Raw genomic sequence first — 23852 nt, forward strand, 5'->3', positions numbered from 1 at the left:
ACTCTTTTCCACCAGCTCCTCTACATACTGAGTACTCATTTGTATTAGATCTGTAGTGTTTGCTCTGATTCTGTTACTAGGGTTTTGATCTCCTGTACATGCATTATTTCACTGCAGGTGTCGCAAAGCTATAGCTTTACAAAGAGAGAGAAACCGCCTGTATATGGGTTATAATGGCAAAACGGACAATGAGGTTAGTTTCAAAGCGTCATAGCTGAAATGAACAAGCATACCACACAAGGTGTATTATCACCGTACAGGTTTATAGGCCTGGAGTTGAGAAGAAAGAAAGCGAAATAACCCCTGAAATGAATAACTGTACTACTGTAGTTCTTAGTTTTATTCTACTTTTATTCTAGTTTAAAGCCTGATTGGCAAGCAGCACAGGTTGATTACAGTCTAACACAGACAGGGATATAAGTCCAAACTGCACTTTTCCTAATGTGAAACCCATAACACATCATTATCACAGGTTCATGAGAGTTTAATTAGTTGCTTGTTAAATTTCAAATGGCCGTCGCTCATGTCAATCTGGCATGACGATGATCCTCATTTCTTTTTTTACGTGCATTATTAATGGTTGTATTTTTCATTGCCTTTACCCAGAGTTTTGCAGCCCATGAACAATCCTTTACATTTACAGTATGTACAGACTTAACCTATTGAGTTCATTCCATAATTCCATATTTTCCATGAGGTGCAGGGCCAGGGGATTGAATAGAATTCAGGGATCAGAATTCTGACATTGCTGCCTTTATCCATGTTTCTGTTTACAGAAGTCTAAGGTTGACCACATCTGTCTGTCTGGGAAGCAGTGTGGGGATCTGTGGAGTCAGGATATCTGGCTTGATAAGGCTGAAATATGCCTTGGTATGGGACTGTACCAACCCGCCAGACAGCTACTGGCAGAGGCCCATCTGGTGGCTAAGGTTATTTCATTTTGAGTAATTTTGTCAAAAGTTTGGTTTTCAATATTTCTCTTAAGTAGTCCACTGCATATTTGTGAAGTGTTTCTCTGTTTTGGTTGAAATGTGACTCGTATTTATGTGTATGTGAAGTCATAACAGTTTAGCAATTCACTTTTTTTCTATTTTTGTGGTCTCTTGTATTGTGTGCTCAGGAGCTGGGAGATCAGGCTGCAGCAGGGAGGAGTCTGCTCTCTCTTGCCATCCTGGCCAATAAGGAACAAAACCACTCTCAGGCCCTGGCACTGCTGGAGAAGGCCCAAGACCAGGGAGGTGATGAGGACTTCTGGTACAAGCTCACCCTGGCCCTGCTGACAGCTACGGTGACCCAGAGGGGCCAGGATATAGACACCAAGGTGAAAACTATTCTATTTTATTCTATTGAAGCTCCTACAAGCCTCTGCTCAATTGTCTCCTCTGAAGCAAATATTGTCCTTTTCAAAGTGACCACTCTCTCCCGTTACAGACAGATCAAATAGTAAAGCAAGGCTGTGGAGCCCTGAAATCGATGCTGGAAAAGAGGCATAACCGAGCTCCCGTGCTCAGGTTCCTGATCACGTCTCTGGAGAGCAGGTAAGGCTCTTTGATGTCTGTGTTCTCCACATTCAGTCCTGGAAAGCTTCTGGGTTGTGCAGGCTGTCGATCAAGCCCCGCTGTAAATCACCTTATGGTCCAGAGTGAAGACTCATCACCTTGATTAGTTTGATATTTGAATCAGGTGTGGTACTGCAGGGTTGGATCAAAAGCCCTGGTGTACAGTGTTCTCCCCTGTGCTGTGACCAAAACAGACCCCTAGATGTCATTGACTCGCTGTAATGTCTGTCTTTCAGAGGGGCGGTGGAGCGTCTGCATGCAGCCAGCCCTGTCGAGCCAGGTGAGGCTCTGTCCACCCAGTCAGTACAGAATCTCATGGCTGCCTGTGACACCCTGAGAGAGAGCACCAGTGAGTTCCTCCGACTGGGCCACAGAGAACAAGCTGCTGAAGCTCTCCTGGAGCACGCACAGGCATTGAGGTCAGACATCAACACAACACATCATAGTATGATCTATCCAATTTGGGATCAATAACGTTCATTCATTCATTTTTGTCTACAATTCCTCTGTTGGTCCGCTTCAAATCATCCACAGCATGTTCTACTTTGTAGGATACTGGCTAAACACACTGACGATGAGGGAAAACTGCGCCACCTGCTGGATGCCTACTCCTTCATGCAGCAGGCCGTCTCTGTACAGGAACATGTGGTTCTGAACGCCCAAAGCCTGTTCCCATCACAAGAGGTAAAGCACATACCTGTATACATTCCCAATATCAGCCTTCAAGTCAGAACATACCATACAGTTCAAACTTTTAGGTAATAATTTGGACCTATTTTAAAACACGTTGTAATTTTACTAATCATCACCACCAGGTTGAGTCAAGTTATTCGGATAGATTCTGATCTAAACAGAAAACAGAACACATTTATTTATTTTATAATTTTTACCCCCTTTTTCGTGATTAAGATCTTGTCTCATTGCTCTCCAACGGGCTTGGGAGAGGCGAAGGTCGAGTCAAGCGTCCTCTGAAACATGACCTGCCAAACTGCGCTTTTTATTACCCGCTCACTTAACATGGAAGCCAGCTGCACCAATGTGTCAGAGGAAACACTGTTCAACTGAAGATCAAAGTCAGCCTGCAGGCGCCTGGCCTGCCACAAGGAGTCGCTAGAGCGTGATGAGCCAAGTAAAGCCATCCCGGCCAAACCCAGACGACACTGGACCAATTGTGCGATGCCCTATGGGACTCCCGGTCACGGTCGAACCCCAGGCTGTAGTGATGCCGCAACACTGCGATGCAGTGCCGTAGACCGCTGCGCCACTCGGGAGGCCAGAATGCATTTATTGGAGCCATATCTCAGCAGTGTTCTTCATTGTGAAGGAATTTGTCTTAATAAGTGTGCAAATCCTATTTTGCTCAGCTGTTACAGTTCCTCAAAACAGAGTTCTGGCTATCTGTCCTGGAACTGAAAGCATTTGCAAACATATTACACTCTATTTAGAGAGTAACTGAACATGTTGACAGGGTTGAGATATTAGATTTGCTTGTGAAAAGTCCATATATGGCTTGTCAGAAAGCCTGATTCGCTGCTTGGACTCCTGTCGACCCAGGGCTGCCAAGTCCAAGCCAGTGCTGCTAAATTATTTATTGAATTCATTTTGCCTTTTGTTTCACTAGGGATCTACATTGTTACATTTTCCAAATGGATGATTTAATTATAGAACAAGGAATTCCTGAAAAGGACAGAACCATTCATTATAAAGCAGATAAATATACCTATAAACAAGATAAACCTGATCTGCCTCTTAATACTCGCTCAATAAAAATGGCATAATCCGTTTTTTATTTGCGGAACATGGTATCTCAGCCAAATCATTACTGAATGTGTGTGGACTCTGGTGGATCCACCCATTTGTTCCAGACCTCATTTCATATCCTATATAGCCTACAGAGTAAACAGACAGACAGACAGACAGACACACACCTGTTTGAGTTGTTTTTTTCAGTAACACCTGATGGTTAAGAGCCAACTTTCAAACAGGCCAACATCCAAACTGCCTTATGTAGAAAAAGCATTCCAAAAGTCAATGTCAAAGATGGAGCAGACATGACTTGCACACTGCCATTTTGAAGTGCATCTTGATCCATTTGTTTCTTGGTTACTTCCCTTTCATTACTTTGTAAATGAAGGTGTCACTTTTGTTCAGTCTGAAGATGTACATCGATATACACGTTTATCTTCTTCATGAACTTTTCCATTTCAAAGGAAATCAAATTCAGATCTAAGGCTTTTAAAGCTATCTTGCACTGGGTTGAAAAATGAGCTGGGCACAATAAGACATTTTAACTTCTTGCATTTGCATTTACAGTGGTGTCTGTGTGTGTGTTCTTGTTGTTGTAATGTGTCTGTCATATTCTTTGTCTTTTTCTCGCTCTCTCTTTCTGCTCTCTGTACCTTCCACAGTGTCAGCCCTTGTCTCTCCCAGCCACGAGGAGGCTGTTGCGGGTCAGACTGGCTCTGGCTGAGCTGTCCTTAACCATGCTGGAACAGGTGTGTGCTGAGGAGAACAGACTAGCCCTGGCCCAGGACAGGAAAGCCTCTGTGGAGAGGACCGTGGAGGAGTTTGTACGCATTACACCAGACCCCGGCTCTGTAGAGCAGGTAAGGGCATAGACAGAGGTCGTGTCCAAATATACATACTTGCATCCTAAATAGTAGGCTTTTTGGGTATGCGAACATATTGAACGTTTTATAGTATGTGACATTTCTGAAATGTTTTATGCTTTAAATACCAGGATGTCATACTCATTTCGCTTTTCATCAAGTAGAATTCGCTGCACATTGTTGAGGAAGAAAATCATATTTTCATACTCACTTGTGTTTGACAACAGTTGATAATCAGAATAAGGGATGTCCTCTAAAAAAATGAACGAATAGCAGCGAACAAGGGCAATTTTCAAACCTATTTGGTTTGCCTGGTTAGCTAGCTAGCTAATAGTCAATGCCATGGCAAGCAAGGTAGGATCTAAGCTAGCTAGCTAGCCTGTTATGCTAGCGATGATGCTTACTGTTTTGCTAACTAACGTCAGCAAGCTAAATATATAGCTGAGTCTGGCTGGCACTGGCAGGAGTATGGGGTAACGTTAGTTACAGCATGGTGAGGGTGAATTACATTCTTCATCTTGCTAGCTAGCAACATTAGCAAAGCTAGCTGCAGTTATATATTGGCTGCCTAGCAACATGACATAATTTCTGGAGGCAGTGTTAACACAATTTGTGTTAGTCCACCAAGGCCAGCCCAACCTGGGTTGACTTCAAAGTCCCAATGGTAATGTGGATTAAGCCAGTTCCAATGTGATCGGTACCCCTCCCCTTGGCCCTTATTACCCCTTCAATGTTTGCAGATCTGTAAGGTGAAAGCAATATGGTGGAAGCTTTACCACTACACCTCTTACACCTATACATACTCTTCAGCTGTGCTAACATCAAGGGATTAGTGCCAAGGGGGGGGGGATAGGGAGAAATTTGAGACTGGTGGATAGACATAGCGAAAGAAAACTACTGGCCTACACAGTTATTGGACAAGTTACAAACAAAACTATTTCTTAAATTCTGGGAGGCTCATTACAAGTCAATGCCCGACTTGTGAGAGCGGGAGAGGAGATTGCCGATTTCATCAACCAGCACTTTGAATTGCAAATGTTCTATCTAATATGTATGTGTGAAGCTAATGATTTGGCTCAGACAGGGATGGGCTCGTATTATATGGGCATGCAGACTGCAGAGCACACACACTCCTCTGGTCGATCTTCAGTAGTTCTGTGGGAGGACCGCAATCATGTCTGTCTGATAAAGGGCTTTTCTCCCAAAGTGAAATCTCCACCACTATAATGGGACTGATCTGATCAATACTGGCAGTGATTAAGCTTATTGCTTGATGACTCGCTTCATGTTGTTTCTCTCTGTTGCTGCTCCCCGTCATATCAGCTCCCCCATGAAAAAAACTAAGCGAGATCTCACTATGAGTAAGATCTGGTCTGTAGCTACAACCTTTAAGTTTTTTTTTTTTGTTGTTGTTGAGAAATGGCCCGTCTTCTGCAACCAAGACGATTCATTAAACCAATGTGCTTTCGATTTGGAGGAGTTTGTGTTTGTCTTGAAATTCCCGAAGTTGGTACACGGGAGGGAGAACCTCCTCCCTTAGAGGAAGTCCAAGTTGGTTTTGGAATAAGAAATAGGCCTACCTATTGTGTAATGACCGACGCCGGGGTTGAGAAGCAGGTACAGGGAGTTGAACACTTAATGCGGAACAGACAGGTAACAGGACAGGAACAGCATCAGCACACGGGTACACAAAGACATATGAACATTAATGTAGAAGCCGGGAACAGAGCTGGGAACCAGATAGATATAGGTAAGGACAGAGGTAATTGAGTCCAGGTCAGTCCAATAATCGCTGATGCGCGTGACGGGAAGGCAGGTCTGCGTTATAATGATGGCAGGAGTGTGCAATGCTGGGGAGTCTGGCGCCCTCAAGTGCCAGGGGGGAAGAGCTGGAGCAGGCGTGACATAGTGCAGTAGTTCCCAACCAGTGTACACTCACTTATTAAAGTGACCTATGGAATTTTGACTTGGGGCACTAGTGCCGGTCAGATAATACATTAAATGGCACATGGTTACAACTGTATCGTTGTTTCAAGTCCAGTGAGCTCAGGCTGTTATTACATTTGTACCGTTTGAGGGGTCATTTTTCTTAATCTGTGAAAACCATTAGCAAAGGCAAATCTGATTTAGGTTTAGTCAGTCATTTCTTTGTTAATACATGGCTCTGGGCTTAGCTCTACCACAGTCTCTGCCATAGGAACAAACGGAGCATGACATTGTGTCCATGATTGCGCCTTCATAATGCCTAAAACCGCTCATCTGTAGCTCAAACTGTTCAAAACTAAGACCTATATTTACCAGAGCTACATTTTCTTCTTAGTGCAGATTCCCGGAACGCTCTTACAGCGGTACACACAAATTGACATGAGTAAGGAACTATCAAAACGATGAAAATATTTCAAATAAACCCTATTTAATGTCTAAACTTTGGTCACAGAAAATAGATGATTTGCAGTGTTGGATCAGATGAGATGGTCATTACCACTAAATAAATGAATAGGGACATTTTAGGTGTGCTGCAGAATTTTGTATTCCATCTCCCTCCCTTCTTCCTTTATACATCCCTCAATTTCCTCTGTGTCCCCCAGTAACCACCCCATCCCCTTTGTTCCCTTTGTAGGAGTGGATAGCTACAGGGAGGACCCTGGGGCAGGTGGCTTTGAGCCAGCTGGCCACGGTCAACTTCCTGTCCCTTGACTGTGTGGAGACCAGAGCCAGCTCTCTGAGCCTGATGGGGAAGTGCCTGAGGCTGCTAGCCATGCAGAGAGACCCGCTCTACCCCTTCACCCTCTGGGATGGACACAACCTGGTACAGACACTGACAGACAATACCAAAAACAGTAAAAATTGACTAAAAGTAACTTTTAGGGGGGCTTAAAGTGACTTTTAGAGATGTCATTCCTCTTCACAAAAATCTAAGAGCTCAAAAAAAAATGTCAGCATTCATGACCAGATTGTAAACTAATCTTGATTCTATGAACAGGAGGAGGACCGGTCAGAGTCTAAAGCCAGCCCTGAGGAGGAGGAGGAGTTAACCGGAGAGAATGACCTAGAGTCAAGCAGAACGGAGCCCAGACAGTACGCAGCCAAATGTGCTGAGTTGCAGGTACTGTATAGTCTACCTGGAATCTTTCCTCCACATTAATCTGGTGTTTTTAGACAAATCTAGTCTTTCTTATCTTCAACAGAAGTCACTTTCTTGGCTAGTCTTGATATACTGTAAAAGACAGTCTTTATTTTAAAAGTAATCTTGGTTACCCAGAAGTAATATTCTCTCGTAAAAGTTTGTCGTTTTCTGTTTTACTTTTGGGGGAATGCCATTAACAATTGTGATTATCTTTGTGCAAGTGATGGAAAAGGTACCCAAAGTAAAGAAACCTTCAAAGATAATGACTAGAGTAAAAGTCACCCAGTAAAATACTAATTGAGTAAAAGTCTAAATGTACTTAAGTATGAAAAGTAAATGTAAATCACTAAAATATACTTAAGTATCAAAAGAAAAAGTATAAATAATTTCAAATTCCTTATATTAAGCAAACCAGACGGCACGATATTTCTTTTTTATAATTTTCGATAGCCAGGGGCACACTTCAACACTCAGACATAATTTACAAAGGGAGCATTTGTGTTTAGTGAGTCTTCCAGATGAGAGGCAGTAGGAATGACCAGGGATGTTTTATTGATAAGTGTGTGAATTAGACAATTGTCCTGTCCTGCTAGGCATTCAAAGTGTAAAGAGTACTTTTGGGTTTCAGGGAAAATGTAAGGATTAAAAAGTATGTTATTTTCTTTAGGAATGTAGTGGAGTAAAAGTAATATAAATAGTAAAGTAAAGTACAGATACCCCAAAAAAACTACTTAAGTAGTACGTTAAAGTATTTTTACTTAAGTACTTTACACCACTGGTGCAAAGGAAGGAAGCGAAGTCTCCTCCCTCGCAAACGGAAACTCTTGGCCAAACCCCTCCCTTCCACTAATTTCACCCGTGTTTATCATGGCCAAAAAGGAAATGTTTTTGTTTAATGAATTTTTACGATACAGCCAATTTTGACTTTGTGACTGTGGAATCTAGTGGAAACCGTTTATCATCCGCACACGGGCTTGAAAATCACTGCACCAGTTTAATCACCGCCTGCGTCCAATCCCGATTCATCCAAATAATCAATGACGAAAACCCCAAACCAAGAACTACTGTTGCTCGTAATCACAAACTTCTATGTGCGCTTTGACAGATTCTCGCCGTTTCATCTGTCCACGAGAGATTATATTAAAAGTAACCTAAGAAGGTCAAGTCCATCCAGAAATGTTACTCTGAAGTTGGTACAATAGATTAATAGCAGCAGGTGGCATTATGATAGCATGGTGGCATGCACAACTTGAAGCTACTTGTTTTCTCTCTCTGTTTGTGTGTGCGTGAGCGCATGTGTGTACGTGTGCCTGTGTATTCCAGAGAAGAAGACGTTCTGCCCGGCAGCTTCTGGCTCAGGCCAGTGAGACTTTAGCACAGGCCATCAGCCTTTCCCTCCAACACAAACTCCCAAGCTCCATCCTCTCAGAAGCCTGTCTCAACATGCTCGAGTGTCACGGACAGTTTGACCCCTGTGCCACGGGTCAATACCTGGCCTTGCTCCAGGTACAATATGTACAGTTGAAGTCGGAAGTTTACATACACTTAGGTTGGAGTCATTAAAACTTGTTTTTCAACCACTCCACAAATTTCTTGTTAACAAACTATCGTTTTGGCAAGTCGGTTAATACATCTATTTTGTGCATGACACAATTCATTTTTCCAACTATTGTTTACAACAGACGTTATTATTCACTTATAATTCACTGTATCACAATTCCAGTGGGTCAGAAGTTTACATACACTAAGTTGACTGTGCCTTTAAACATCTTGGAAAATTCCAGAAAATGATGTCACAAAGCCCTGACCTCAATCATATAGAAAATTTGTGGGCAGAACTGAAAAAGCATGTGCGAGCAAGGAGGCCTACAAAAATGACTCAGTTACACCAGCTCTGTCAGGAGGAATGGGCCAAAATTCACCCAACTTTATTGTGGGAAGCTTGTGGAAGGCTACCCTGAAACGTTTGACCCAAGTTAAACAATTTAAAGACAATGCTACCAAATACTAATTGAGTGTATGTAAACTTCTGACCCACTGGGAATCTGATGAAAGCAATCAAATCTGAAATAATTCATTCTCTACTAGTATTCTGACATTTCACATTCTTAAAATAAAGTGGTGATCCTAACTGACCTAAAACAGGGAATTTTTACTCGGATTAAATGTCAGGAATTGTGAAAAACTGAGTTTAAATGTATTTGGCTAAGGGGTATGTAAACTTCCGACCTTAACTGTATGTGTGTAGGGAGGGGTGTTTGTGTATATGTGTACATGCATGTGTATGTCTGCATGTCTGCTGTGCAAGTGTGCGTAGTTAGAGGCTGTCTTGGTCACTGTAAGATTTTGTGTCACAGTCTAAATGTTTGTGTGTTAGTGTCCCTACTCTCCTTAAATTAGATATTGTGTGCTTTTGCTAATCTCTGTTAATCTCTATTCCCAGAGCTGCTCCTGCACAGCTATGATGGCTGACATTCTAAGATCTGCTTGCACTGACACTCGTGTGTCCCAGCTCTCTGCGCTACTCAACCTACACAGCAACCTGCTCCCTTCACAGGTGGAGACCCCCACTAGTCTGCTGAAGGGAGTGGAGGACTCACTCAATGGCCTCTCCAAGGTATTGTCCCACAAAACATCCTCAATACAACAGATGTTTTCTAGGCATCATAGAAATTCACTTGAGCTCCCATTACTGGTTCCCCATGAATGTATTGAAATAGATTAAATATGCCTTGTTTTGTTTCACACATTGAACGCCATGTGGTCTCTCTGTGGTGTATCTATCTTTCTTAGCTGGCTAATTGCCCTTTAGAGAGTGTTCATTACAAGCTTTTCATAAAGAGTATTTATTTGCAGTTGCCATTTCAATTATGTATCAACATAAATAATGTGCTCAGTATAAATGGGTAAAAAATTGATCATCATGTCGCAAATCTGTGCCCAGACCTACAGCCACCTGACCATCAACCCAAGTCACCTGAGTCTTCTGGGAGAGCTGCCCTCTAACCTGAGGATCCTGCTGCTTCAGCACACACAAGACAGGTACATGTCAACGTGGGCATTTAGTCTGTCTACCTGGCCCCATCTGTTACACTGGCTCACAGTCTGTCATTTTATGACCGTGTGGTCACATTTCACATTGGGTTAGTTAACACACATTTTCTGGAGCTGGGTGCAATATTTGATGACACCACACGAGGGATAGTCTCATCCTATGTCCTCTGTAGAATCAGCACAGTCGGGCTCCTGCTATACCATTTAACATACTTTACTGTAAATGCCAAAAATACATATAAAGTTCTGTCATGACACAGTATGCATGGCAAATAGGTGAAATGTGTGTTCTTTTTCAGGTCAACTCTCTATGGAGCTTTCTATGAGAGGAGCAAACTTACAGAGAGTCAGAGAGGGAAGGCCATGCAGGTTTCTGGTGAGGCTTCTCAACCTTTGGGATATTTTCATGTAGTACATGTTCAGTAGGTGATATCCAGTAGCACGCTTGCATTTATGGAATAAGAAGATGGATGCCAACCTTTTAAAGGTTTATTATTTATTTTTGTGTGTGGGTGGGATTTTCATTGCTATGATATGCTATTTGTTTTTTTAAGACTAGGCAAGTATTCCATTGATATACTGCAGCAATGCACTTAAGTGTTATCAGCATTCAGAATTCAACTATAAAGAAAGAAATCATTCCAGCGTAACATTTAGTACGCCGGGTCTCTTCCTAACAACAGTGCCAATGAAAAGTTGAGAGCTAATTTAGACGGACACATGCAAAGATGAACACTGAATAGTAAGATACCTGGACACGGACCCTTTCACCTTTCGTCTGCAGCTGCTAGCCAACCATGGGAATAGCAGATGTTCTAATTCCCAAAAAATAAAGTAACGTTTGCATATTACCTCCTCAAATTACTTTTCTGTAGACTCTGCTGTTCGAAAAAGGCACAGGCTAGCATCTGGGCTTGTTTCAGGAGAATGAGATCAAATACGTTCGTCACAAAGAAGAGAGGGGAAGGGATGGAGAGACAGGGTTCGTACGGTCTTGAAAATCCTGGAAAAGTCATGGAATTTTAAAATAGTGTTTTCCAAGCCCGGAAAAGTAATGGAAATTAATTTCATAATTTCTGTTAATTCAATTTATTTAGGCACAGTTTTTAAATATTTTATCGATCAAATAAAAATCAACATATCATCCAGGATCGGAACGACACTGTTTTTCGAGCATCACCTGCGTGTGTGTGAGACGAGTGGGTCATTGCTCAAGGAGAGAGAGACAGTTGGACATGCAGCAGCAGGTAGGCCTAGCCTATAAAATATGATAGAGAACAGACTAGCTAGGCAGCAATTCAAAACAAAACTTGTACCCTCTACTTAACTGTTTAGCGATTGATAGCATGTATTAATGTTTTCATCATGTCCCAAATACTTTCCACCGACATTTGCGAATAAGCCCATACAAAATGTATTACATTTTTTGAAAGAATTAATATGATTATTTTAAATTATTAATTTTGATGAAACAAATGATTCACTTCACTATTGTATTAGTTGGGTTTCAGTTCAATTGTGGCGAATCGAATCATGTGAATCAAAATAATAAAATGGTAATCGTGAACATTCATTTTAGGTAAAAATATAAGATTCTAGCCTTTCTTTTGGATTATCTGGTTTATTGGGCATCCAATGTATTGGACATTGCAACTCAATAGATGCTAGTCAGCCTGCAAAGTAAGTACTTCTAAAGTAGCTAAGATAAATATTTGAAAAAGAAAAGGCAAGGAGCTCAGATGCAAAAATATAATAACAATGTTTTGACAGCCAATATGTCTTCATCAGGCTATAGGCTAAGATAAATATGACTAAACTATAAAAGGTTTATTTCCTGAAGATAATGTGTGTGCCTGCTTTATCAGAATAAAAAGATTTGTAGCTTACCATAGCCATTTGATCTTTGATATATTGAATGAGCACATTATTTAAAAAGGCATTAAACATATTTGATTGTATTGTTGCAATGTTTTACATCAATGGTGGTCAACCATCCTCCAGGAGAGCTAATGGGTGTGCAGGCTTTCATTCCAGTCCCCTTCTAACAAACTACATTTTAAAAATGAGCTGGTCAACCGGACCTTGATAAACTAGCTCTGATGTGTTTGAGCAGGGCTTGATCAAAAGCTTGCACAACCAGTAGCTCTCCAGACTGAGGGTTGACCACATGTTTTATACAGTTGCCTAACAGGTATTCTACTTTATGGGGGGTTAAGTGCCTTGCTCAATGACAGAAGATTGTACCACCCATTGTGTCGATACCACATTATGCCTACTTTTTTATACGTACATTGAGACGCTGCCAATTGTTGGTCATGGAAATTTGGTTAAAAGTCATGGAGAACTCATTGAAAAGTCATGGAGTTCTATCTTTCAAAATGTGTGTGGAGAGAGAGAGAGAGGGAAGGAGAGGCATGGAAGGGAGAAGGAAAGAGAGATGGGAGGTACTGAGCAGAGAAGGAGGATGTGGGCTCGGGGGAACCAGTTACAGTGGCTGTGCTGTTCTTTTGTTGCAGGTATGCTGGTCTGTACCAGGGTCGCCAAGGTTGCTGTCCAGCCCAGGGCTCTGCTTGATCTCCGGGACAGAACACAAGCCTTCAAACGCGAGACCAAACACAACTTCTTGAAAGAGGCGCATTGGCTTGGCAATGAGGGCAGGGCGGGGAGCGAGCGTCACGTTCACCTAGTAGGTCACGAACCCTCTACAACCCCTTTATGAACCCACTACGATCCTTTGCGACCCTTTGACTTGGCTGTGCAAGTAACATTTTTAATTGGTCGCATCAATGTGACCTGCAAGTTCTTGCTGGTCACTTCAGTCAAAACATATTTGGGGGGCGGCTAAAACCATGATTGGGTCGAACAGTAGCTCAAACAAGATAACTCAGATGTGCTTTTGGATTTCGTAACAACATTCAAAATGCAATCGCAGGGAATGAATGGTTTGAACACACATACTGTTGTGACTGTGAGAGAGGAGGGTCTCAGCTTCCTGTAGGTATTACGTTTATTTCTCATCTCTCAATATTGACTGTATTAGCACCTCTTTTAACCGTCTATATGTGTTTGAGAAATATGGAGCGCGGGAAGTGTGCATCTGCCATTTTCAGTGATTTCATTGACTAGTATGCTTAATACAAAAAAGCTGAGTTACTGTATCTAGAAACAGGTGCGTGGGAATAGTATGATTACTTCAATGAAAAGAGAAACCCGCATCATACAATTTATTAAAGCTTTTGTGTCGGCCTCTTGGCCTTCGTCAGAGCTTTGAGCTTTAATCAGTGACACGAGCAAGAGAAGTTTGCGGGTTTCTCTTTTCTTTGAAAACTTTAGCTTTTTTTGTTGCTTTTTTAAATACATTACATGTACTGTTAGTTTTATTAATTACACAATGGTGAATTAGCCCCAAATGAATTATGATATTGGTACACAAAAATGATTAACCAAATGAATCTCTATTGAACAAAAGGAATCTGTGATTCTGGAGCCCTATTTTGAGATTAAAATATAGCAACAATAGCCTAATTGTCAACCTAAAATTCATGACAATCACTTTTTCAGATTGCACACAAAAATATCTTGATCATGCATTCCTGTTTGGACATGTTAAATTCAACTTATTTCTTGAAACATACCATCTAGGTAGCACTGACTTACTTTATGAGATGATTGCAAAAAATATATACATTGCATGACACCTCAACAACATTATGCTGCGACCAAATCATGACCTGGTGCCATCAACTGAAAATGTTAGTGGCCCTGCTCTATTACCCCTCCACAAACCCTCTACAACCCCTTTTTCTCTATTAAAATGATCGACTGGCCTCATAAATAAACCAGTCTACAACAATATCCCGGAGCTGAATTTCTCTCTTCCCTCTCTTTCTGACGATATCGGATTTGAATGTCCAAACATTGTTCAAGTTATGTAGGTCTGTGTAATCGTTGTCAGTGCTCGAGACAAGTGTTGATTTTACATGTCAGCTAGGCTTTTTCTTTTTGTCCCTGTATAGAAATCGAACTCAGAAGAGAAATTGGAATCTCATTTCAAAGCCATTGTACAAGAAATGGAGGACTATTTGTGTCCAATCCTCTCTCAATTTGACTTCTCATGCTTCGGGTAAGTCAGTACAGGTCCGGATATTGTCCTGTATTGTACAATGGTCATTTTAGTGTAAAACAATTTTATACCGTTTTCTTAGCTGTACTGGGAGGTCAAAAACATTCTGCTGCTGAGTTCTATTTATTACAGAATTTAAACTAAACCCAACCCCTTACCATAACCTTAACCAATTGGAACTTACTGTACCTAAACATGACCAGCCTCTTTTCTTGGCTAAACCACTCAACAAATCACATCGTTTCTGCCCTTGAGACAGAGCTTGAATAAGGAAAGATTGGATAAGGAAAACTCCAATGCAGTTGATTTGGTCTTACAGTTCATCATAGAGCTGGGCGATATGGGCAAAAAGCCATATTGCAATAAATTGCCTGAATTAATGCATTAACGATAAGACTACAACATTAAAGTGCAACGCTTTTTTTTTTAATGTATCCTTTAAACTACTACTAGCAATTTGATGGTTGTAGCCATCAATTCTCCCATTAACATCACCCATATTAGCAAACTTATTTCATTTCAAACTTCTCTAGTATAGGCTATGATCGGTATGGTCAGTGTTGATTATTTTCTGTTTACCTTCCCAGGTCTAGTTCATCATGTCTGACTTATTCATGTGTTGTATCAGCTAGACATTCACATTGCGAGACTTTGTGTCAGTGTGGCCTGTGATCTTTTTCTCTCTCTCTCTGTGTTTGTTTGGTTTTACTATCCTTGCGGGGACCAGAAATCCTCACAAGGATAGTAAAACAAGGGACATTCTGTGTTTCATCCGACACATTGGTGCAGCTGGCTTCCGGTTTAAGTGAGCGGGTGTTAAGAAGCGCTTCTTGGCGAGTATTGTTTCGGAGGACGCTTGACTCGAGCTTCGCATCTCCCGAGCCCGTTGGGGAGTTGCAGCGATGAGCCAAGATCGTTATCACGAAATTGTGGAGAAAAAGTGCAAAAATATAATTTAAAAACATTTGGGTTAGGTTTAGGGGTTTAGGGTTAAGGATAGGGTTAGGTTAATGGTTAGACTGGGGCAGTATATCGTATATTATAAACTGGGTGGTTCGAGCCCTGAATGCTGATAGGCTGACAGCCATGGTATATCAGACCGTATGCCACGGGTATGACAAAGCATTTATTTTTACTGCTCTAATTACATTGGTAACCAGTTTATAATAGCAATAAGGCACCTCAGGGTTTGTGGTATATGGCCAATATACCACGGCTAAGGGCTGTATCCAGGCACTCTGCGTTGCGTCGTGCTTAAGAACAGCCCTTAGCCATGGTATATTGTCCATATACCACACCCCCACCCCCCCCAGGGTTTTATTGCTTAACTGTATACCGTATACCGGGGTATTTGGAAAAACCACGGGATGGTTTTTCAATACCATCAAAACAATTTATTTTAAGTTTTTCAATACATTTTTATATTTATAGCTACTTTAAGTTAATACCTGCAGTCAACTTGTGCAATGCGTTTGAGGATAAAGCAGATTGCATTCTTAATTTCACCTGTCACATGATTTTACATTATGAAGCTTACCATAGTTCCCCAGAACAGTTGAGGCAGTCACGTGTTTGTTTGTAAATAGCACAACGAGAGAAAGCAGGAGCTGGTGAGTCCATAGTGTTCTATTTCTATTGGCGAGTCTCTTGTGCGGCGCACTCGAGGTATTTATTTTATTTTTATTTAACTAGGCAAGTCAGTTAAGAACAAATTCTTATTTACAATGACGACCTTCCCTGGCCAAACCCTAACCCGGGGGAGCTCCTCCTACCAGCCTCCACTGGTGTGTATGTTTGTGTGGGAGTATGGTTTCTTTGTGCATGTACAGTTGAAGTCGGAAGTTTACATACACCTTAGCCAAATATATTTAAACTCAGTTTTTCACAATTCCTGACATTTAATCCTAGTAAAAATCACATTTTAGGTCAGTTAGGATCACCACTTTATTTTAAGAATGTGAAATGTCAAAATAATAGTAGAGAGAATGATTTATTTCAGATTTGATTTCTTTCATCACATTCCCATTGGGTCAGAAGTTTACATACACTCAATTAATATTTGGTAGCATTGCCTTTCAATTGTTGAACTTGTTGATCTTCGGGTAGCCTTCCACAAGCTTCCCACAATAAAGTTGGGTGAATTTTGGCCCATTCCTCCTGACAGAGCTGGGGTAACTGAGTTAGGTTTGTAGGCATCCTTGCTCGCACATGCTTTTTCAGTTCTGCCCACAAATTTTCTATGGGATTGAGGTCAGGGCTTTGTGATGGCACTCCAATACCTTGACTTTGTTGTCCTTAAGCCATTTTTCCACAACTTTGGAAGTATGCTTGGGGTCATTGTCCATTTGGAAGACCCATTTGCAACCAAGCTTTAACTTCCCGACTGATGTCTTGAGATGTTGCTTCAATATATTCACATAATTTTCATCTATTTTGTAAAGTGCACCAGTCCCTCCTGAGCGATATGACAGCTGCGTGGTCCTATGGTGTTTATACTTGCTTACTATTGTTTATACAGATGAATGTGGTACCTTCAGGTGTTTGGAAATTGCTCCCAAGGATGAACCAGAGTTGTGGGGATCTACAATTTTTTTCCTGAGGTCTTGGCTGATTTCTTTTGATTTTCCCATGAATTCAAGGAAAGAGGCACTGAGTTTGAAGGTAGACCTTGAAATACATCCACAGGTACAACACAAATTGACTCAAATTATGTCAATTAGCCTATCAGAAGCTTCTAAAGCCATGACATCATTTTAAGGAATTTTCCAAGCTGTTTAAAGGCACAGTCAACTTAGTGTATGTAAACGTCTGACCCACTGGAATTTTGATACAGTGAAATAATCTGTAAACATTTGTTGGAAAAATGACTTGTGTCATGCACAAAGTAGATGTCCTAACCGATTTGCCAAAACTATAGTTTGTTAACAAGACATTTGTGGAGTGGTTGAAAACAAGTTTTTATGACTCCAACCTAAGTGTATGTAAACTTCCGACTTCAACTGCATGTGTCCGCATGCATCAGTCTGTCTATCTGTCGAGTTAGGTGTCAGCTGTGACTTTCCTCTGTGTTCTCTGCCTCCTCGTGCTTCTCTGGGCCTTGTACCTTAATTTTCTCATGTCTAGACCAGGTCTCCACTGTATCCCTGCTGATCCTCCCTGTCCTTATCTATTTCATTCAGGCACCAGACGCCATCAATATCCATCCCGGAGTGCATCCGGCCCAAAGACAAGGAGGAGAAAGCAGGCCTAGATAAAGGTCTAGCGGGTGTGTATTGCTTGTCCCAGAAACGGATATATACAGTGTAAGGATCAGGGAACTGATGTTCAGAATCCGGAGAGTGCTTGATGTGTAATGTACTGTGCTGTACCTGCTCATTGCTTGTGATTAGCCCCACAGCTGGATTTACTTAGATTAGTTTAAGTTTACTAATTCCCCCTCCATCTCCCATTTCTTTTGATTTTTGTTATACCAGTTTGTTTATTGACCAAATGATGTACAGTGGAGCCACATCAGCATGTTTTTACACAAAAGGCAAATGGTATTTAATTCCCTAAACACAATACTACCTGAAATATATATGTTCAAATATTTACTCTAGTGTGAGATACAGTACAGCTATAGTGGATGTAATGGAAAATATAACTTACCAAATAGCTAACTGGACCAGGGCTTAAGAGACCCATTTCAGATGGTGATTTGTACTTTGGATTTTCCCTCGCACCATTACATGTATAAGTATGCGCTGGGTGTACAAAACATTGGGATTGAGTTGCACCTAGGGCTGTGGCGGTCATGACATTTTGTCAGCCGGTGATTGTCAAGCAGATAACTGCCGGTCTCACGGTAATTGACTGGTAATTAACATAAAAGGCTTCCACGTATAGACTACACACCACTGATGCAGACCTTTTGGAACAGCTACATTTTAAAAAGTCTAATAAATCCATACCCTACACAATCACAATAAATCCATGATGTATTTTAGACAGGTCTAAAGAAACCTGATTTGAAGAAAATGTTGTATATTTCAGAAGAACAGAATAGCATACTCCTTGCCCTTATGTTAGATCCTGATCTGGCTATGTCATATGGCTGTGGGCTACACTAGTTTATTTAGCAGACAAGATTTGCTTAGAATTCCATGGCATTATTTTCTAGTATGAAGAATGCAATTTAACATAGCTGAATGAAATAGATAGGCTATTTTCTTAGCGATTTCTGGGGGAGTGCGCACGTGGCTATTCTGTGTTGAGCTGTTAACAAAGAAACAGGTCCTCCTATATGCTTCATTTAGAGTTATTTATGCAACTTTAGTTGTGATCAAAACATATAGCCCAACGTTTGTATTTTTAATACATTCTAAGGCTGCAATGTTGATAAACTCTTAGGCTTTTTCTTCACATTATAAGCGCAGGAATGTGCACACGGCAGTAGGCTATAAGCACGAATGTTCCAAAATGCAATCAATTAGCGGGAAAAACGCCATTCTCAAAAGTGACCGCAAATGTAATTATGCATGTAATGCTTTTATTAAAAAGGTGCATTTTTATGGTGAAAATTATCTTCCCCAAACTTGAAACTCATGCGCTGCTTATATATGCCAGTTAGGCTCTACACCCATTGTAAAGTGGATTAATGTGCTTAAATTTAAGAAAGACGAAGAAGAAGAATTTATTTGGCCACTTTTGTTGTGATATAAACCTTGGGCTAGGCTACATGAGGTGTGTGACTATAATTGGAAAAATTCGCAAAAAAAGGCATGCTCTGTTTATTGACTTACTGCACACAACCTGGGCATGATACACAAGTGATAAATTATATCATTCACAAGTGAGTTAGCAAGTTTGGTAGGCTACTAATGACCATCAGCAGCATCAGTGCTTGGAGAAGCCTAATTACAGTGAAAAAACGGTCACATGGAATTTGACTTCCTTCATGGCTCGTGACTGCCGGTGTGGAGGTAATACGGTCACCGTAGCAGCCCTAGTTGCACCCCCTTATGCCCTCAGAACAGCCTCAATTCGTCTACAAGGTGTTGAAAGCATTCCACAGGGATGCTGGCCCATGTTGGCGCCAGTGCTTCCCACAGTTGTGCCAAGTTGTCTGGATGTCTTTTGGTGTTGACCATTCTTGATACACACGGGAAACTGTTGAGTGTGAAAAGCCCAGCAGCGTTACAGTTCTTGACACACTCAAACCCATGCGCCTGGCACCTACTACCATAACCTGTCCAAAGGCACTTGCATTTTTTGTCTTGCCCATTCACCAGCTGAATGGCACACATACACAATCAAATGTCTCAGGGCTTAAAAATCCTTCTTTAACCCGTCTCCTCCCCTTCATCTACACTGATTTGAAGTGGACTTAACAAGTGACATCAATAAGGGATCATGGCTTTCACATAGTTTCACCTGGTCAGTCTATGTCATGAAAAGAGTAGGTGTTTCTAATGTTTTGTACTCTGTAATAAAGTATGTTGTATGGCTTTTGTGATCAAAAGCAACAAAATGACTATATATACACTAATATAAACATTTTCACAGCAAGCTGAGCATATTGTATTGACGTTTGTACACTCTGTGTGCGGGTGTGTGTGCTCACCTTAATCTGTGTCTGTTTGTGTGAACAGTGGGGTCTCCTGCAGAGCTTGGGGAGTATGTTGTGGTCCTGGCTGACTGGATGCTCATGGAACTACCTCTGGAAGCGTTGGCAATCCTGCAAGAAGAGGGGCTGAGCTCTGTATCTCGTGACTTCTCACTGCAACTCCTCCACACTCGCATGCAGAGAGAGGAACCAGGTGAGGGGTTACACACACATACACACACACACACACAAATGGAGTGATTAGTTGCAAGTACAGTTTTCATTCTATTTCATTTCAAAACACAGCAAATTTTCATTAGCATGCCCACACTAGTAGTATTAAAGGAAGACTCAGCAATATGACGTAGATGCAGAAAGTAAACAGCATAGTCAGTCAGTTTCTGAAACAACCGAGAGCATTGAAGCGCGAGGTTCAACTTGTCCGCAGTTTTGGTGCCCTGGCTTCCACACTGTTAACAGAGTGACACAAATCTGTGAACATGTGCAGATACTGTGTGTGACGGTGTGCGAGCGAAGTGTTGCCTCTTGCTCATTTCAATATCTCCGGTGCTGCTCGTGGCAACGTCATTTAGCTGAGTCTACCTTTAACAAAAACATTATTTAAGGTAGTTCATCACACATGCATAAATTAGACAACTTGCAAACTTTGCAAGTGCAAATTAGCATCTAAGTCCACCCAGAGGGTTTTGTACTCTACAAGCATTTAATCTATTCTTACCCCTCTATCCAATTGGCAAAGCTTCATTAAACTTTCTGGAATACTAATGATGTTTTCATGACATCATTTGTTCGGGCAGGATTAACACCCTCTCCCACACTATAATCTCTTTAAACCTCAGTTGGAATGACTTTGACAGTGTTTGCATGGCTACAAACCTCCATTCCAGCCATACTCAATAGGCAGACTATAATAGTCCTGATCCAGACCTACAATGTGTTAATAAACGCAGTTGGGCTTTAAACTTACTGTTGAGTGAAACTTACTGTAATAAAAAAATGCAATCGAAGCAATTATTGAAATCAACAAGCCCGTTTTTTTAGCTAGGTAAGTTAAGCTAACCAGCTATCTAAACCTTGTTGTTATCATAGCCAGATTCTCTGCTGAGGCCCCTATTTCATTTGGTTGTAATGTTGGAGTCACTCAGATATCATATGAACACACATAAGACATGGCAAAATGTGTAGAATTGCAGGAAATAATCTTTAAAGCGGCAAAATGTTCTCTCCGCCAAAAAGATGGTTGTGAACAGTGTGTCAAGTGGAAGTTTTATCGCATGCACAAGTACAGTGAAATGCCTTGCAAGCTTTACCCAAAGTGCAGTAATCAATGTCAAAATAGTATAACTAATACAAATAAAAATAAATATTAGGCGAAAGTGGCGGGTAGCAGGATCAATAATAATCAACAGTATGGCAGCAACTTAAGGGTGGGACATTTTAGTAAATAAAATATTACATTTACATAAGTATTCAGACCCTTTACTCAGTACTTTGTTGAAGCATCTTTGGCAGCGATTACAGCCTTGAGTCTTCTTGGATATAACGCTACAAGCTTGGCACACCTGTATTTGGGGAGTTTTTTTCATTCTTCTCTGCAGATCCGCTCAAGTGCTGTCAGGTTGGACGTGGAGCATCGCTGCACAGCTATTTTCAGGTCTCTCTAGAGATGTTCGATCGGGTTTAAGTCCGGACTCTGGCTGGGCCACAGAAGGACATTCAGAGACTTGTCCCCGAAGCCACTCCTGCATTGTCGTGGCTGTGTGCGTAGGATCGTTGTCCTGTTGGAAGGTGAACCTTCACCCCAGTCTGAGGTCCTGAGCACTCTGCAGCAGGTTTTCATCTAGGATCTCTCTGTACTTTGCTCTATTCATCTTTGCCTCGATCCTGACTAGTCTCCCAGTCCCTGCCTCTGAAAAACATCCCCACAGCATGATGCTGCACCTCCATGCTTCACCGTAGGGATGGTGCCAGGTTTCCACTAGTCATGACGCTTGGCATTGAGGCCAAAGAGTTCAAACTTGGTTTTATCAGACCCGAGAATCTTGTTTCTCATGGTCTGAGAGTCCTTTAGGTGTATTTTGTTAACTCTAAACGGGCTGTCATGTGCCTTTTACTGAGGAGTGGCTTCTGTCTGGCCACTCTAGCATAAAGGCCTGAACGGTGGAGTGCTGCAGAGATGGTTGTCCCATCTCCACAGAGGAGCTCTGGAGCTCTGTCAGAGTGACTTTCGGGTTCTTTGTCACCTCTCAAGGTCCTTCTCCCCCGATTACTCAGTTTGGCCGGGTGGCCTGCTCTTGGAAGAGTCTTGGTGGTTCCAAACTTCTTCCATATAAGAATGATGGAGGCCACAGTGTTCTTGGGGACCTTCATGTTTTGGTACCTTTCCCCAGAGCTCCAAGGACAATTCCTTCGACCTCACGGCTTGGTTTTTGATCTGACATGCACTGTCAACTGTGGGACCTTATTTAGATAGCTGTGTGTCTTTCCAAATCATGTCCAATAAAATGAATTTACAACAGGTGGACTCCAATCAAGTTGTAGTAACATCTCAAGGATGATCAATGGAAACAGGATGCACCTTAATTTCGATTCTCATCGCAAACGGTCTGAATATTATGTAAATACGTTGTTTAAAAAAAAAAAAAAAAAAAATCATATGTCTGTATACTTTCCGAATGCACTGTATGTGTATTAAAGTAGTACAAACTTTAGTATTTGGTCCCATATTCCTAGCGCGCAATAATTACATCAAGCTTGTGACTCTACAAACTTGTTGGATGCATTTGCTGTTTGTTTTGGTTGTATTTCAGATTATTTTGTGCTCAATAGAAATGAATGGTAAATAACATACTGTGGCATTTTGAAGTCACTGTTACTGTAAATAAGAATATTATATATTTTTAAACACTTCTACATTAATGTGGATACTACCTACCATGGTTATGTTTAGTTCTGACTGAATCGTGAATAATGATGAGTTAGAAGCACCAAATATCATACCCCAAGATATGCTAACCTCTCAATAACAGGGGAGGTTAGCATTTTGGGGGGAGGGGTATAATATATGTGTGCGTCTGTAACTTTCTCACTTTTGTTGGTGGGAGACGGCAGAGTGGAGTGCCGTTGAGATTGCATCGTCTGTGGATCTGTTGGGGTGGTATGCAAGTTGGAGTGGGTCCAGGGTGTCCAGGATTATGTATGCCATGACCAGCCTTTCAAAGCATTCAAATCAAATCAAATCAAATTTTATTTGTCACATACACATGGTTGGCAGATGTTAATGCGAGTGTAGCGAAATGCTTGTGCTTCTAGTTCCGACAATGCAGTAATAACCAACAAGTAATCTAACTAACAATTCCAAAACTACTGTCTTATACACAGTGTAAGGGGATAAAGAATATGTACATAAGGATATATGAATGAGTGATGGTACAGAGCAGCATAGGCAAGATACAGTAGATGGTATCGAGTACAGTATATACATATGAGATGAGTATGTAAACAAAGTGGCATAGTTAAAGTGGCTAGTGATACATGTATTACATAAGGATACAGTCGATGATATAGAGTACAGTATATACGTATGCATATGAGATGAATAATGTAGGGTAAGTAACATTATATAAGGTAGCATTGTTTAAAGTGGCTAGTGATATATTTACATCATTTCCCATCAATTCCCATTATTAAAGTGGCTGGAGTTGAGTCAGTGTCAGTGTGTTGGCAGCAGCCACTCAATTTTAGTGGTGGCTGTTTAACAGTCTGATGGCCTTGA

The 23852-nt window shown here is 41.3% G+C and overlaps 1 protein-coding gene across 2 annotated transcripts in view; it reads left to right on the forward strand.

The window, feature by feature from the left end:
• The window catches only part of LOC112253025 (cilia- and flagella-associated protein 46), a 93861-nt gene that overhangs the window by 51329 nt on the left and 18680 nt on the right, over window positions 1-23852 (forward strand). The window contains exons 35-51 of one of the 2 annotated variants that reach the window (XM_024424886.2): window positions 118-193; window positions 777-929; window positions 1121-1321; window positions 1432-1538; window positions 1796-1978; window positions 2111-2243; window positions 3968-4165; window positions 6789-6977; window positions 7152-7274; window positions 8619-8801; window positions 9739-9912; window positions 10240-10337; window positions 10649-10725; window positions 12866-13035; window positions 14366-14472; window positions 17652-17737; window positions 20103-20270. In XM_024424886.2, coding sequence (XP_024280654.1) covers window positions 118-193; window positions 777-929; window positions 1121-1321; window positions 1432-1538; window positions 1796-1978; window positions 2111-2243; window positions 3968-4165; window positions 6789-6977; window positions 7152-7274; window positions 8619-8801; window positions 9739-9912; window positions 10240-10337; window positions 10649-10725; window positions 12866-13035; window positions 14366-14472; window positions 17652-17737; window positions 20103-20270 — 2426 coding nt within the window. Of the gene's footprint in view, window positions 1-117; window positions 194-776; window positions 930-1120; window positions 1322-1431; window positions 1539-1795; window positions 1979-2110; window positions 2244-3967; window positions 4166-6788; window positions 6978-7151; window positions 7275-8618; window positions 8802-9738; window positions 9913-10239; window positions 10338-10648; window positions 10726-12865; window positions 13036-14365; window positions 14473-17651; window positions 17738-20102; window positions 20271-23852 lie in introns of those variants that run through there. The other variant, XM_024424895.2, reaches the window with a different exon arrangement.

Source organism: Oncorhynchus tshawytscha, linkage group LG01, assembly GCF_018296145.1.
Source record: "Oncorhynchus tshawytscha isolate Ot180627B linkage group LG01, Otsh_v2.0, whole genome shotgun sequence".
In the NCBI taxonomy this organism is placed as follows: Eukaryota; Metazoa; Chordata; class Actinopteri; order Salmoniformes; family Salmonidae; genus Oncorhynchus; species Oncorhynchus tshawytscha.